The following is a 16148-nucleotide window of genomic DNA, read 5'->3' on the forward strand; positions in this document are numbered from 1 at the left end:
ATTCCCTTAATTGTGTTGGGCTCTGTGCTGAGCCTGCTTATGATTCTTTGTCTCCTTTTGTCCCTCTCCCCTGCTTGCACCCAATCTCTCTCTCTCTGTCTCAAACAACATTTTTTGAAGAAGTCACCAGATGAATTTAACAACAGAATGTAGATGACAAAACAGAGCCAGCAATATCGAAGATAAGTCAATAGAAATTAACCTGAAGGACACAAAAAATGTTGAAATAAAAATAAACAGTAAACACATATCAAAAAGTCTAAGATGCATGTAACTGGGGGTCTCAGAAGAAGATGAGAGAGAGGAAAAATGGGCAGAAACAATATCTAAGGAAAACATGGCTGAATATTTTCCAAATTTGGTGAAAGATATAAATTTACACATTCAAGAAGTACAACAAACCCAATAATATAAATACAAAGAAAACTGCACCTATCATAAAGAATTGGCTGGCCTTTGTCCCTGGTTCCTAGGAGGTAACCTCTAAGTCTTTGGAATTTCTTTGAATGACAGGAATGTCTTTATTATTTATTATGGTCCCCTGGGACCTTACTTGAGTTTATGCTAATGAGATGACTCAGGATGGGGGCTGGCCACACCAGAGAGATTAACTATGTAATTTACATGTAACCATGTAATTCTGAAAGATGTCAGAGAACCATAGTACATTGCATACAAGGGAGCCCACTGTCAACATATACTTTTAGTTTTCTTTATCTGAAAATATATTTTATTTCACCCTTATTCTTGTAAGATCATTTTCACAAGATGTAGAAATTCTGAGTTGATATGGTTTTGTTCCCCTCTCCCCTCCACCACTTTAAAGATGATGTTCCACCTGTTTTCTAGTCTGCATTACTTTTATGATGAGAAGCTGTCAATCATTCAGTTCATAATTCCCTTGTATGTAATGTACCATTGTTCTCTGCCATCTTTTAGAATGTGTTACTTTTCTAAAATTTAATGATAATATGCCTAGTTGTGTGTACTGCAACTACAACTCTAATGCTCAGTACCCAGATTTAGGTCAAATTTCACAAGTTAAGGGCACAATCCTCCCCTCACTTCAGAAATTATCTGAAATTCCAGGCTTCCTAGACCACCTGTGCTTTTGACCCACTAGCTATATATTTAAGGATTCCCACTACCCTTAAAGTTCTACAATTCACTAGAATGACTCATGGAACTCAGGGAAGCCCTATATTTATAACTACAGTTCTTTCTACAAGAAATATTAGGGAGGCTCTTCAGGCTAAAGAGAAATAAAAACATGTAAATTTAGGTCTTGGCAGAGAGGGGGAATGAAGAGCACTGGAAATTATAACATTGTATCATGAGGTTTATAATGTACATAGATGTAGTACATTTGACAACTTTAGCAAAAAGGATGCAAGGGTGAGTAAACTACTTTGTAAGATTTCTACATGTTACATGAATCAATTCAATATTAATCCTAAATATCCTGTGAAAAGTGAAGGATACATACTGTGATACTTAACCACTACAAAATAATGCAAAGAGGTAAAATTAGGATCCTGGAATACATAATATTTGTATACTTTCTATATTGCAGCTAAACTAAAGATAAAGATAAAGTAAACCTAAAATACACTTTTATTTCTTTTTCTTCTTAAACAATGTCAACAATATTTTCTACTAATTTTTTGGCAAGAGTAAGGATTAGTGATTTTTTTCAACTTTTCTCCTGAACTTTTTCTCTTATTTCCAGAGACAGTATTCTGTTCATCTTTGTCTCTGTGTTCCTGAAAAAATTATGCCTTCTAATTTCCCTTCAATTAGTCACAGTCAAGGAGTGCTTGTTTTCTCTGCAAGGTACTTATTGGTTTCAACTTCATTTCCTGCTCTTTCTCCCTAAGGTCACTGAATCACATTTTGATAAATACATCATTATTAAGGTTTACTAGAGGCAATTGCAACTGTAGATGTTTTAAATTAATGTCTTTCATTATAATGAGTCAGAAGATCAATGAATTGGAAAATTATTCTTTTTGTAGGTATTCAGCATTAGTCAGTCAACATGTCCCTGCTGTGTGTGTGGAGTGCTCTTCTAAATTCTGTGGGGTGTGATGATGGCAGTATTTCCTGGAGAAGCATGCTGTATAAAGGAGAACTGGAATAAACACAAGTGTGACAGAACCGCAACTAAGTGATTGGAAGGTAGGAAGAATGGTGGGTTGGGGGGAATGACTAGGCTACTACTGGCCTGACTAAACCAGGCAGTCTTCACAGGCAACACTAGAGTTCTGCAAGACTTGGGTTTGACAGATCTTCCTACATGGAGGGAATATTATGGATATGAAGTAGAAATGAGCTAAAAATATTTATTGAGTGCCTATTGTATTATATGCCAGTAACTAGAAAAATATGAAATAAACATAGTATTTTTTATAAACTAGTAGGAAAGAGGACACGTTTTCATAGAAAAAAGACAACATAGGTAGTATAGATGCCAAATACAAATAGGAATAGATGCCAAGGAATGTAATGAAAATGAACACCTAGTTGCAGAAGTAAGACTGAATTAAGTAGAAGGGACTTTGAAGTAGGTTAGGGCCTAAGGTGACAGAAAATGAGAGATACTCTATCATACAACTCAGAGATGGAGTCTCTGGATGGCCAGGGTTGTGCTGCGAACAGATGATCATGATAGGATGGTGATGAATATACTGCTGCCGGTGACGGTGATTTTAATAAAAATAATGCATGTCTTTGAAAACATATCTGCTTAGTTAAAGGTTTTGCTTTGGATATAATGATAAATTAGTTGGATTAGTTAACTTGGCTTTACAGATACTGACTGTTAAATCTAAACTTCTGCATGAATTTTTCATAGCTATTTTAAAATGTATTGTGTGTTTTTGAATTTCACTACTGCGCCTTCTTTTTGCCAAATGAAATACCTCATTTCAAGACCAGCTCTCCTAACCTTCTCTAAAGTGTTTGACTAACTGCTGTCTTCTGGTTCTCCTCCTCCTCCTCCTCTTCCTCCTCCTCCTCCTCCTCCCTCTCCTCTTCCTTCTTCTCCTTCTCCTTTCTCCTTTCTTCTTCCTCTTCCTCTTCATCCTCCTCCTCTTCCTCCTCCTCCTGCTCTTCCTCTTTCTGCCTTCTCCTTTTTTTTTTCCTATTACTAAGTAGGCTCCATGACCAATGTTAGACTTGAACTCATGCCCCTGAGATCAATAGTTATATACATACTCTACCAGGCACCCCTGCGTCTTGAATTATATCTTCTGTTTTAGTCCGTTTGGGCTGCTATAACAAAATACCAAAGACTGGGTAATTACTGTGTCCTCACATGTTAGAAGGCACTAAGGATCTCTCTGGAGCCCGTTTTATAAAACACTAATCTCATTCATGAGGGTTCCATCCTCATGACTTAAGTCTCTCCAAGGCCTAGTGCCATCACCTTTATGGGTTAGGACCTCAACATATGAATTTTGGGGGGACACAAACATTCAGACCATAGCATCCTCCCTTTGGTTCTGTGATATTATACTACCCTAGAGCTTATATAGACTGAGTGCTCTTTCTCTCCTTCCTTCATTGATTCCATTTGCAGTTCATAGACTCCCTAAATTTGGGCATAGTCCTCCATCTTCTCAACTGTATCTTATCACTGTATATTCTCAAAGCAGCAATTTTCTATCAAAATAGAGACCTTTCAACTTAATTATATTTCTAGCTAAATTTTAGATATTCCAGAAAATCCAAAATCAATTCTAATGCAACAAATACTAAATCAAACTTATCCTCCCCACTAATCACCTCCCTTTCCATCTTTCATATTTGTTATTGTCACCCCCATAAGCAGGTAGGCTAAAAACATTAGTTTTCTTTTCTTTCCATTTCAAATCATTGTGACCAGTCAGCAAGTTTTGTCTTTCTGTATTTGAAATATATTAGGCTCTCATTATCCTAACACTTTTATTATACACTATTCAATAATAGAAAGGAATATACAAAACATACATATGTTGGAAACCATAGTCATAATGACTAATCAATCCACCATTCATTGAAGCTCTTTATACATTCTTCTAGATTTTTTTTTTAAATGTCTATTTATTTTTGAGAGAGAGCAAGCAAGTGCACATGGAAGGGGCAGAGAGAGTGAGAGAAAGAGAGAGAGAGAGAGAGAGGGGGGATCAGAATCAGGCTCTGTGATGACAGTAGAGAGCCTGAGGCAGAGCTCAAACTCCCAAACTGTGAGGTCATGACCTGAGCCAAAGTTGGACGCTTAACTGACTGAGCCATCCAGGTGCCCCCACTCTTTCTAGATCTCGTTCCCTTGTATACCCAAACTTAACCATTCTCCTGAATTTCATGTTAATCATGTTCTTACTATTAAAATTATTTTATAATATACATGTGTTTGTAAAGAAAATATGGTTTCATTTTGTCTTTGAAATTTATAAAAATGGTATTTTCTGAAAATTATTTTTTCATCTATAATGAGTATAGCTGGAGTCTATTCATTATCACTACACAGTAACATCCTAGTGTGAGAACATATCACAGTTAATTTATCCTTTCTCCTGTTAATGGTCATTTTGACTGTTTCTAAGTTTTTTTGCTTTTATGAACAGTGTTGCTAAGAATATTCCATTCTAGTGTATGTCTCTTGGTACCCACATGCAAGACTTTCTTCAAGATATATTCCTGGAGGGGTGCCTGGTGGCTCAGTCAGTTGAGCATCCAACTTCAGCCCAGGTCATAATCTTACAGTTTGTGGGTTTAAGCCCCACATTGGGCTCTGTGCTGACAGCTCAGAGCCTAGAGCCTGCTTTGGATTCTGTGTCTCTGTCTCTCTCTGCATGTGCTTTGCCTTTCTCTGTCTCTCAAAAATAAATAAATATTAAAAAATTAAATACACACACACACACACACACACACACACACACACACACACTCCTGGAGTGAAAAGACATCTTGCAGGTTATGTGCTTGTTCAAATTACAAGATAGTGCCAACTTGTGTTCTAGACTAATCAAATCAGTTCATGCTTTCTTAGCTGTGTGACAGTGCCTATTGCTTCATGTGATGGTTAATTATATGAGTAAATTTGACTGGGACATTGGGTACCCAGATATTTGGTTACATGGAATTTCTGTGTGAATCTATTAGAGTGTTCTTGGATGAGATGAGCTTTTGAATTGGTAAACTGAGCAAAGAAGGTTGGTTGCCTTCTTCCATGTGGGTGGGTATCATCCAATCTCTTGGGGGTCTAAATAGAACAAAAAGGCAGAGGGAGAGAGAATTGCCTGACTTATTGAGGTGGGATATTGGTTTTCTTTCTTTCCCTTGGATTGGGACTTAGTCCTGTTGACTCTCCTGGTTCTCAGGTCTTTGGACTTGGACTGAAACTACACCATCAGATTTCCTGGATCATCAGCTTATAGAAGGCAGATCATGAGATGTCTGAGCCTCCATAATCACATGAGCTAATTTCTTGTAATAAATCTCTTTAAATATATAAAGTCATATATATATTTTTTCTTTGTTTCTCTGGAGGACCCTGACTAATATACTTTACATGCTCACCAATACTTGGATATTGCTAGACTTCTTTATTTTTGCAGACTGAAAGGTATTAGTTCATATCTGATTGTGGTCTTAATTTACACTTTCTACTTGCAGTAAGGTTATGAATATGTTTATGTATTCATTCATTATGCTTTTTTTATAAAATGGCTCTTTAAGCCTTTTGCTGAGTTTTCTATTATGGTATCTGTGCTTTTCTTGTTGATTCCATGGAAAACTCTTGGATCCTAACTGCAATGTTTGTGGTTTTGTGTACTGTAATTATTGTCTCCCAGATTACAGTTATTTTTTATTTTTACTTATGATGTCTTGTGATTAACAGAACACTAATTTAAATGTAGTTAAATATAGTAATTTTTATGGTCGGCACTACTTGTATTTTGTGTAAGAAATTCTTACCAAACTCAAGATCAGAAAGATAGTTTGCTGAATTTCTTCTTAAAGTTGTAATGCTTTGTTTTCACATTTAAATTCTTAATTTACCTGTGATTGATTTTTGTGATAGTATGAGGTAGAAATCCACTTTTATTTTCTCCAAATGGATAACCAATTGTCCTAGCCTTATTTATTGAAGAAACCACTGTTTTCCTACAGATCTACTATATTGATTTTATCACATACACAGTCTCCATAAATGTGTAGGTCTGTCTCCAGGCTGTTTAACCTACTCCATTGTCGATTTATCTATTTCTGAGGCAATAGCACCCTATTTAATTACCTGTGAGTCCCTCTTTTTTTTTTTTAATGTTTTTTTATTTATTTTTGACAGAGAGAGAGACAGAGACAGAGCATGAGCGAGGGAGGCGCAGAGAGAGAGGGAGAGACAGAATCTGAAGAGACAGAATCAGGCTCCAGGCTCTGAGCTGTCAGCACAGAGCCCGACGCGGGGCTTGAACTCACAAACTGCGAGATCATGACCTGAGTCGAAGTCAGACGCTCAACCAACTGAACCACCCAGGCACCCCACATCTTTCCTCTTTTAATCGACAAATTCAGACCATATATGTTTATTGTGATTATTGATTTAGTTCTTCCATTTTAAATGTGCTTTCTACTTGTCATTTTTTCTATGCTTTTTTTCACCTCTATTCTTGCTTTCTTGAGTTCCTATTTGTTAACCTGTTTTTCTTTCTTTTTAAAAAATATATATTCAACTTTATTTCATTAGCAAAATTCATTTAAGCCACATGGTGGCCATAATGCTATGTCCTGAGCTGGCTTAACCATCCCACTGTCCCCTTCAGACCAATGTATGAACATACACACTATGTTGAAGAAGGGACTTTAACATGTGAAACAATGAGACTTGGACACTGACTACTCCCTCATCCCCCTCTCTATAGCCAACCCACCCACTGCTTCAACTATTATCTGCACATAGACAAGCTCTCATGGAAGAGAGGCTGAACACCAAATAAGATGACCATAGGTTACCCAAGTCCAAAGGAACTCTTGGCAGATGTTGAGGAAACAATGATGAAAATGACACCATCTCCCAAAAGCTGAATGTGAAGCACAAACCGCCGTCTAAGAGATGTCAGAGCCATGTTGCCAAGGGCAGCAAATCTTACAGCAGAACCCAGGGAGAAGAGTGACATCACTCCATCCCACAGTTATAGGCAACACACTCACACCTATGTATTAAACAGGCTCTTTATCCCGGACAAGGAGCATCCAGAGAGAGAGGCCCTTCAAGGACCGATTAATAATTCTGATAACACGGATACTCTCATCTTGCCTTTCCAGCCATTTGACACCTGGATGGATATGCTTAGGTCAGTGTTCCAAGGTTATAGCTGGTGGAGGGAGGTCTTATCCACACCCACACCTCTGGAAGGCGCTTGGGGCTGTGTGCTAGCTAGTTGACCTCTGGTGGTCCAGGAGCTCCCAGGAAATAGGTTCTCCAGTAAGCCCCCAGGGACTCCCTCAGTCTAATAAAGATGGAGAGCAGAGTCAGCACCACACCTAAGAGGTAGAGGTTCAACAATAGGTTTCATGGCTGAGATGATACTACTCCTTTGTAGAGTAGCAGAGCTGTCTTCTGCTTCTGGAACTTCTCTGGATTCTCCAGGAGGAAGGGCCTGCAGTGGCCTGCTCGCTGTAACAGTGGGTCATGTTAGAGTTGGGAGAAAAGTCAGTCAACCCTAGATGACTCAAAGGACAAAAATGTAGCCTACAGCAAAGCACAGAGGAAGACTGCCTATACTGCTCACAAATCAATCTGTTTTTTCGTATTCAGTTTTTACTTTCCACCTGTTCAAAATCTTTGTTCTTTATTTATGTCATTTAGAAACTACCAAAGAAATTTTACATACATATTTAACAACTTTACAAAGTGTAATTCAATATCTTACCTTTCACCATACATATTTATTGACAAATTCCAAATTTACTATGTCTCACTTTTCTAATCCTCCTCCTTTTTTTTCTCCTTTGCTTTCTTTTCCTTACCCTTTGATTCTTCTTTCTCTTCTATTCCCTTCTTCTTTCCTTGGAGATTTCACTTTCTTGATTACTCAACAATAATTTAAAAAGTACATTTGTCATCATTTAGGCAGTTTCTATTTATAATGTAGCAGTGGACCCTGGAGAGAAATCAGTCACATTGTAGATATGTTTTTTCATTGACTTGAGGGTAGAACCAAGAGCAGAATTTCTGGATCATTTTCAGGTTAAAGAAATTATGCCAGTTTTCTTCTATGTATGGTGCTTATACTTACTAGCTGACACTCTTCTCAAAAGTATATGAAAATATTCATTTGCTCAAAAATTTGCTAACATTGTATAATATCAAATGCTTCAATTTTTGTTAAACTTTAATGAGAGAAAACAATGCATTATCTCCTTGAATGTGAGCATCTTTTCTCATATATACTGGATTTGGGGTATTACTCTTCTGTGAATTGATGGTTTATATCCTTAGTATATAGGAGTGGAATGCCCAAGGCCCAGTCAAATTGGACAACAGCTTTGGTGGTTGAAGAATTCTTTGGGAGAGTGCAGGGTTTAAACTTCAGATAGAATGCTGAATGTTGGATTAGGTAACTTTTAATGTCTCTGCTAACTTTAAGAGGCCATGGTTAATAGTGGACTGAAATGCCTGGAAACCTAGAGCTGAAGAAAATCTGGTATGAGATGGATTTGTGTGTGTTCTATCTAATCAGAGTAAATGACTCACTTTGCAGTTATGTTTTGTACAGGAGCTAGTCCTAGAGATGGAAGGGACATGGAAGGGTATTGCCAGGGCAAGACTAATAATGATGGCTGACTCATATAATGAGGAGGGCAGAGTGTAGCTTTTTGTATAATGGTAGAGTTGGGAGAAGTGAGCTTTAGGGAAGACAACTGCTGGGAAATTGGCTGTTGAGTTTGGCCCATAATCTTAACCATCCCAGCTCAAGAACCAGTGAGGAAAGGGTGACCTGCTTAAGGGTAAGTTGGGTTAAGACAACTAGCTTTGGGTTGGTTTCCCTTACAGCTCCATGTGATGATTGCTTTTGGGATTTGGGGATAGAAGTCAGACTTAAACATATAGTACAAACGATGTGTCAAGGCTGAGATTGATGCACAATATACAGATATTTAAGGGACTTGCCCAAAGTCTTCATTCTACCAAAGACTAAAGAAAACTATCTTCTCAAAGTTAAACACTGTGTATTTAGGTAGAGGGGAAGATAACGTTGCAATGTGTATGTGTTACTATTAATAATTTAAATGGTGCTTCGCTAGAGGTTAGAACTCATCAAGGAGGTTCATTTCAATAGGGTCCATAGCCTTATGAAAGTTTTTCTCTGGACAGGAGAATAGGGTGTGAAGGCTGGGTGGGTGCAGGGAGGAGACAGCTGGAATACATAGTGGACTGACTGCTGTGATGGATTTTCTCAAAGGCAGAAAGGTAGAAGGGAGGGGGGGGGGGCGAGGAAGACCTGAGCAATTGTAATTTCAAAATTGGGAGGAGGGCATGACAGGAGCAGCAACAGAGGGCAGGGAGTGGCGGGTCCAGTGGGTGCCCAGTGTGGGAAGGTGGGCAAGATGAGAGCTGGGTCTCGGCAGCGTGACCACCCACTCTCTGCCCCCTCACTCTTTCCCTAGAAAAGGAGCGTGGTTTCGGGCTGCGCGCTGACTAGGGCGCCACTAGCGGGGCCGCAACAGAGCCCGCAGCGCCGCCATCGGCGAGCCAGAGCCTTCCAGCCCAGGAGCATCGAACTGCGGACACCCTTCAGCTGGGCGAGTTTGAGGTGCTCGCGGCGCGCGTAGAGGATCGCGTGGAGGGCAGCTTCCCGCCTTTCGCCTGCCACTGGGGTGGGACCTGGTTGGGCAAGGGGTGGGAGCCGGGAGGGCCGGGGGTCGTCTGGAGCCTTCTGAGTCCTCTTGTCCCTACCTGGCAGGAGCCGCCTGCAACCTTCGAGTGAGCTCAGCGCTCACCGAACACCGCGCTGGACGCGCGCCTCGGCGCAGACAAGAGGTACTCCATTTCCGCTCGGGCTCCCTCTTCCGAGCGAGTCCAGATGACCCTACCTGCAGGAGGGCACTGGTCGGGAGTGTAACCTGAAAATTCTCGTGGAAGAAAATTCTCAGGCCCAAGCCAGTCATTTCCTTTTAGAATTTCTATCATACATTTGACACTGCCAGCTCAGTTTGGGAATCTGCACAGATTTTGACGATGTGAAAAGACCTGAATAAGCAAAGTTTTTTGTTTTGTTTTTTTCTTTTGTCTCTTTACCCTAAATTATTTTGGAGGAGATGTCAGACGGTGGTATATGGGTAAGGAGGTGGTGAGTCTTCTGGATTTGTCCCCCCTCTCCACTCCTCGGCCATGGCTGTCAAGGTTGTGTCAGGGACTTTTCCAATGCCAGCTCTGTAGCAATTCAAAGCCAATTTAGTCCTTGACGTCCACTCATGTAGCCAGTTTACTGAGTGATGATTTGGCAGGGAAACTTGAGCAAAGACCATTAGAAAATGGCAAGATTTTGCTGAATGTCATTGGCCCTACACTATGTCATATTAGCTCGTATCACCTTTATTGTCTTCCTGCTCCTAAAGGTATGTCTGTTTAATCTTCTGCAAACAGATCCTGAACAACCTGAGAGTAGCCAGGGACCCACCAGACATCAGTGCATAACAAATATTTTTCAATGAATAGAAATGGAAGAAGTGTCAGTAACTTTGAAACATTAAATGGTGCTCGAACATCCAACACCACTTGGGTTAATAGATAGGTTACATCTAAAATTTAGGGGAAAAAAAACCTTTTTCTCATGGTTACACATGGAATAGCCTGTTCTGATTCACTTAGTTGGAATGTGTTGTGGTAGGAGTCTTAGATACGGACACAGGAGACCTGAGAATGTGCATAGCCATATCAGTTGAGAATTTTTCTAATTTGTAAAGGTTGGAGCATATGTTTTTAAAGATTTCTTTCAGGGGTGTCTGGGTGGCTTACTCAGTTAAGCATCCAACTTCAACTCAGGTCATGATCTCATGGCTCGTGAGTTCAAGCCCCACATCGGGCTCTGTGCTGACAGCTCTGAGCTTGGAGCCTACTTAAGATTCTGTGTCTCCCTCTCTCTCTGCCTCTCCCCTGCTTGTGCTGTGTCTCTCTTTCTAAAATAAATAAACATTAAAAAAAATTTAAAACAAAGATTTCTTTCAGCTCTAAAAGTCTGTGATGAAATGAATCCATCACATCTTCAAAAACAAGTATTGCATTTCAGTGGCTGCTGAAGACTTTATCAGAACATTGGTAAATAGATTGTAACTGTATCTTTTCAAAACAAGGTTTGAGAGTCAGCAACTTAGAGGAAAATCAACAAATACATAGTAGACAAATTTGGCTTGATCAAAAACACATACATATGGCTTTGTAAAATTTTAGGTTTAAATAGATCATTGAATAATTGAATAATTTTCTTTTTAACTTAAAAATATATTCCCTCATTTTTTTTTTTTTCTCTATAGAATATGGGTTTTGCCACAAGAGGACGGTTCTACCTACCACTGGGCTGCATGATGCTGATCAATCTGATTAATGCTGACTTTGAATTTCAAAAGGGGGTGCTTGCCAGTATCAGCCCAGGCATCACAGAAGATATTGATTTCCAATGCTGGAATTCTTGCTCTTTGACATTGATAGATCTCAAGGAACTCAAGATACAGCACAATGTGGACGCTTTCTGGAATTTCATGTTGTTTTTGCAAAAATCCCAGCGGCCTAGACATTATAATGTCTTCTTAAGCATAGCTCAGGATTTCTGGGACATGTATGTAGACTGCTTGCTCTCACGATCTCATGGAATGGGCAGAAGACAGGTGATGCCTCCCAAGTATAATTTTCCACAGAACAGGAGGTAATTTAAATGTATACTTAAGAGAATAGAAGTTTAGTTTTCTTTATTTTTTTGAGTTTTTGAGAGAGAGAGAGAGAGAGAGACAGAGGGAGAGAGAGAATCCTAAGCAGGCTCCGTGCTGTCAGCACAGAGCCCCACATGGGGCTCTAACTCACCTACCATATCATGACCTGAGCCGAAGTTGGACGCTTAACCGACTGAACCACCCAGGTGCCCCCAGCAGTTCAGCCTTCTTAAAAATTCAACATTTAATCATTTTTGCCAATAAGCTAGCAAATTTGCCTTCTTTTTTCCTAATGATTGACTTTGATTTTCATTTTTACTGATTTTATATTATTTAGAAACCACAGGAGCTCTGATGTACAGACATATGATCTAAATGATCTTGAGATATAATACATTTGGTAGATCATTAAAATTATTACCTTATTTTTTCCCACAAATAGTTCATGAGAAATCTGTTTAACATCACATTCATATTGCATTTATTGAAGAAATTTTAAAGATAGGACATATAATTAGGCTTTTTAAATTAAGTTTTTCAATAGGGTTATTTAAAAGGATGAAATCTTAAAAGTCATTTTATAGTGAGTATTAACAATTTCTCCTCTCTAATATTATAGGACTGGATTTTACAAAACATGAGTTTTACATAGAAGATAGAGAACATGGAAAATACCTCAAGCAAAGTGACATCAACCTGAAGGTTTAATTCTGTCAGTATTTCTGAAGTCAAATATTTCTTATAGTATTTATCAAAATTGTTATTTCTAGTTCTTTAATATTTATGAAAGTTGTATTTTTGTTGATGTGATGTGTAAATGCTTTATGGCTATTGAATTAGCATTTCCATCTTTTCAGGTAATTTGTCAATATTTTTTTTATTTGGAAGGCATATCTGTAAAGCATCTTTAAAGAAAACATTTAAAATGCAAATGCAATATATTATTAAATATAATAGTTGAGGGAGTAATGCTGTGACTAATTTTTGAAGGTATCTTATACATAATATTGACTTTAAATTGTGCCAAAATAAATGCCAGTATTGTCCTAAAAAGTAATATTTGATTTTGATGTCATGTACTGAGTGGCTTCTGAAATGTGCATTTCATCTCCAAGCCATCCTATATATTAAAGTGTTTTTGTATGCATTGAGGACTAAAATTTTTTACATTCTCACTTTTATTGGCTTAATTAAAAAAAAACAAACAGAAAGGTAGTAAGAAACTTCATTTTAGTAAAGTGAAGTTTGGTAGAATTTTGGTTTTTAGGTACTAGCTCAGTTTTTCTTTTTAAATGTATTTCCTACATACATCTCACATCTTATTCCAAAGAGGATGTGAAGCTTTAAAAATATATAACAAACAATAGGATAACATGAAGTAGATGAGGAAATTTAGATGATGGGAAATAAAGACAGGAAACTAATAATATGTAGTTGTATTTTGGATGAATACTTTTAAATGCATGTTATAAAAGCCTATACCTTTGATAAAAAGGTAGCTGTAAGTTTGGTCTGAGTTTTCTACTTCTAAAGGTGAAGGACTCATGAGCATTTTCAAGATTCACACTTAAAAAGTTTTTTTTTTTTAATGTTTATTCATTTTGAGAGGGAGAGAGAGGAGGAGAGAATCCCAAGCAGGCTCCACACTGTTAGCACAGAGTCCTACATGGAGCTTGACTCAGGAACTGAGATCAGGATCTGAGCTGACATCAAAAGTGGGATGCTTAACTGACTGAGCCATGCAGGTGCCCTCACTCTGTTGATAAGAAAAACCAAACAACATGTTTAGGAGAAGCACAGCCTTTGCTAGGACTAAAAACCAATAAAGATGACAGGTTTTCATAATGGCTACCATGGGATACAGCACTGTGTTTTCAAGTATCCTGGCAATGACAGATTCCCTTCAATGCAAGCTGATGTCACCACACCCAAACTCAATTAAATATAAATAATTTTAAAAGTAGCAAAAATAATACTGAACAAATGGGCAACTGTCCGATGATTTGACTTGATCCAAGAATAAACATTAAATGGTGGAGTGGGGGCTGACATTCTTTGAGTTATGGATCACTTTGAAATTCTGATGAAGCTATAGACACTTTAACAAGGAATTTTATGTACACAGTGTCATTTTGTGTATGATTTTGGGGGGAGGGGTCCATGAACCCCAGGTTAAGAATCTCCAATATTAAAGAATAAATGGTTTGCATGGCTTTCAAGTATTATTTTATAAAAATTATTTCATATAACTGAGTTTTGTATAATGAGGTTCTAGATAATATAAGGTTGTCAGTCTAATAAATTCCTATATTGAAAATATTTTATCTTGCCAATTAAGGACAGATCCCTAAGCTCATAAAATTAGCAGGTTGGAGGGTAGGTCTTATGCTCAGATGACCAGAAAGATACATAAAAAACTGCCTAATTCATTTCCTGCAGGTGGAGGCATAGGGTCATGACTTTCCTTAGAGGATATCTCTCTTTTACAACCTGTGGGTAAATGATTGAAGCTCAAAAATTCAATGTCATAAAGCAAAACCAGATAATTTTAGCCTAAAAAATTGTTCAACTAGTTGTTATCAATCATAGTTGTCATACAAATTTTTATTGCAGCAATTATTAACTTTTCAGTGTTAATAAAATTAATTGTTAGCCATCCAAAATAGGTTAATTGAAAATGGCTTCCTAGATCACCTAACTGAATTAACAGGCTACATTGGATTATTAAAAATAGTGAAAAGGACATTTGCCAAAACGGGCAGTCTGGTTTTAGAGCAGTTCATCTTAAGTCTTTTTGCTGGTACTTAGATACCATGTTCTGTTAAAAATCCCCTCCCTCCCCAGCAATTTTTGGCACAAATCATGCCATTTTTATATAGAAAGATATATTATGTTTTCATCGTTCATTCATTCACAAAAACGTATTGAGCTTGTAGGTATACTGCTGAATAATCCTTGACTCACAGAGCTGCCATTGCAGTGGGACAAAGGTACAGTAGGAACTAATACACTAATTCAAAAACAATTTTATGATATGAAAATGTAATTTAAAAAAAGAGAAATGGTGGTCAAATATGATTGAGTGGGGGACAATATGTATTTCTCTTTTGCCCTGTTCAAAATCATCTGACTAGATCATTCAAAAGATCATTTTTTTAAACTTTAAATAATCTTTATTTTAGAATAGTTTTAAGTTTGCAGAAAAGTTGCAAGGATAATGCAGAGATCTTGTATACTCCTCACCTATTTTTTTCCTATTGTTAACTTTTTACATTAGTATGGTATATTTGTCATAACTAATGGTCCACTACTGATACATTATTAACCAAACTTCATATTTTATTTGGATTTCACTAGTTTTTCCCTGATATCCTTTTTCTGTTCCAGGATCCCATCCAGGACTCCATAATATATTAAGGTGTCATGTCTCCTTAGGCTCTAAGAAGGTGTTTTCATTCAATGAACTTGACAGTTTTGAGTGCTAAGGTATGTTACAGAATATCCAATTTGGGTTTGCTTGTTTTTCTTACAGTTAGACTGAATTTATAGGATTTTTGGGTGAAGACCACAAAAGTAAAGTACTGTTCTCAATACTTCAGATCAAGGGTATATGCTATCAACATAAGTTATCACTGATGATGTTTAACCTTGGCTAAGGTAGTGTATCCCAGGTTTCTCTGCTATCATGTTACTTTCTCTTCTGTTTCTATATTGTATTCTTTGGAAGCAAGTCACTAAGTATAACCCACATGTAAGAAAATGGGAAGTTATGTTCCACATGCTGAAGGAGGGAATATCTACATAAATTATCTGTAGATAATTTATATGGGAGATTTGTCTGCCCTCACTCCCCCCCCCCCTCTTCTTCCTTCATACCTTTTCTTCCATCATTTATCATATCATTCGTCATCATATCAGTAGGAACTTAACAGACATTTATTTATACTTTGGGTTATAATCCAGTACTACTACATCACTTATTTTGTTGCTGAAATTGTTCCAGCTTTGGTCATTGGGAGCTCTATAGGATGTTCCAGACTCATCTTGTGTATTTCTGCCCCATCCCCAGAACCAGCCATTTCTCCAAGGAGCCCTGGTTTCTTTTATTGGAGAATATTATCAGAAATTAAGATCTAGGCACTAGGTGTATCTATAGAATTTTGACCTGATAGTACCAGGCCAATTCCTGACTGTTAGGGGCTGCTTTTCTCTTTCTCAGAAAGCATCTTTGACTG

General features: G+C 37.8%; 1 protein-coding gene across 1 annotated transcript in view; it reads left to right on the forward strand.

Annotated features, from left to right (window-relative positions):
• The window catches only part of FAM237B (family with sequence similarity 237 member B), a 29075-nt gene extending 16568 nt beyond the window's left edge, over nucleotides 1-12507 (forward strand). The window contains 5 exon segments of the mRNA XM_086696655.1: nucleotides 2016-2178; nucleotides 9655-9800; nucleotides 9951-10027; nucleotides 11521-11900; nucleotides 11902-12507. Of these exon segments, the coding sequence (XP_086552781.1) occupies nucleotides 11524-11900; nucleotides 11902-11938 (414 nt within the window). The 5' untranslated portion in view covers nucleotides 2016-2178; nucleotides 9655-9800; nucleotides 9951-10027; nucleotides 11521-11523 and the 3' untranslated portion in view covers nucleotides 11939-12507.
• Nucleotides 12508-16148: the final 3641 nt, after the last annotated feature.

The sequence above is a fragment of the Puma concolor genome, chromosome A2 (assembly GCF_028749965.1).
Source record: "Puma concolor isolate L17-30 chromosome A2, mPumCon1.1.hap2, whole genome shotgun sequence".
Lineage (NCBI taxonomy): Eukaryota > Metazoa > Chordata > Mammalia > Carnivora > Felidae > Puma > Puma concolor.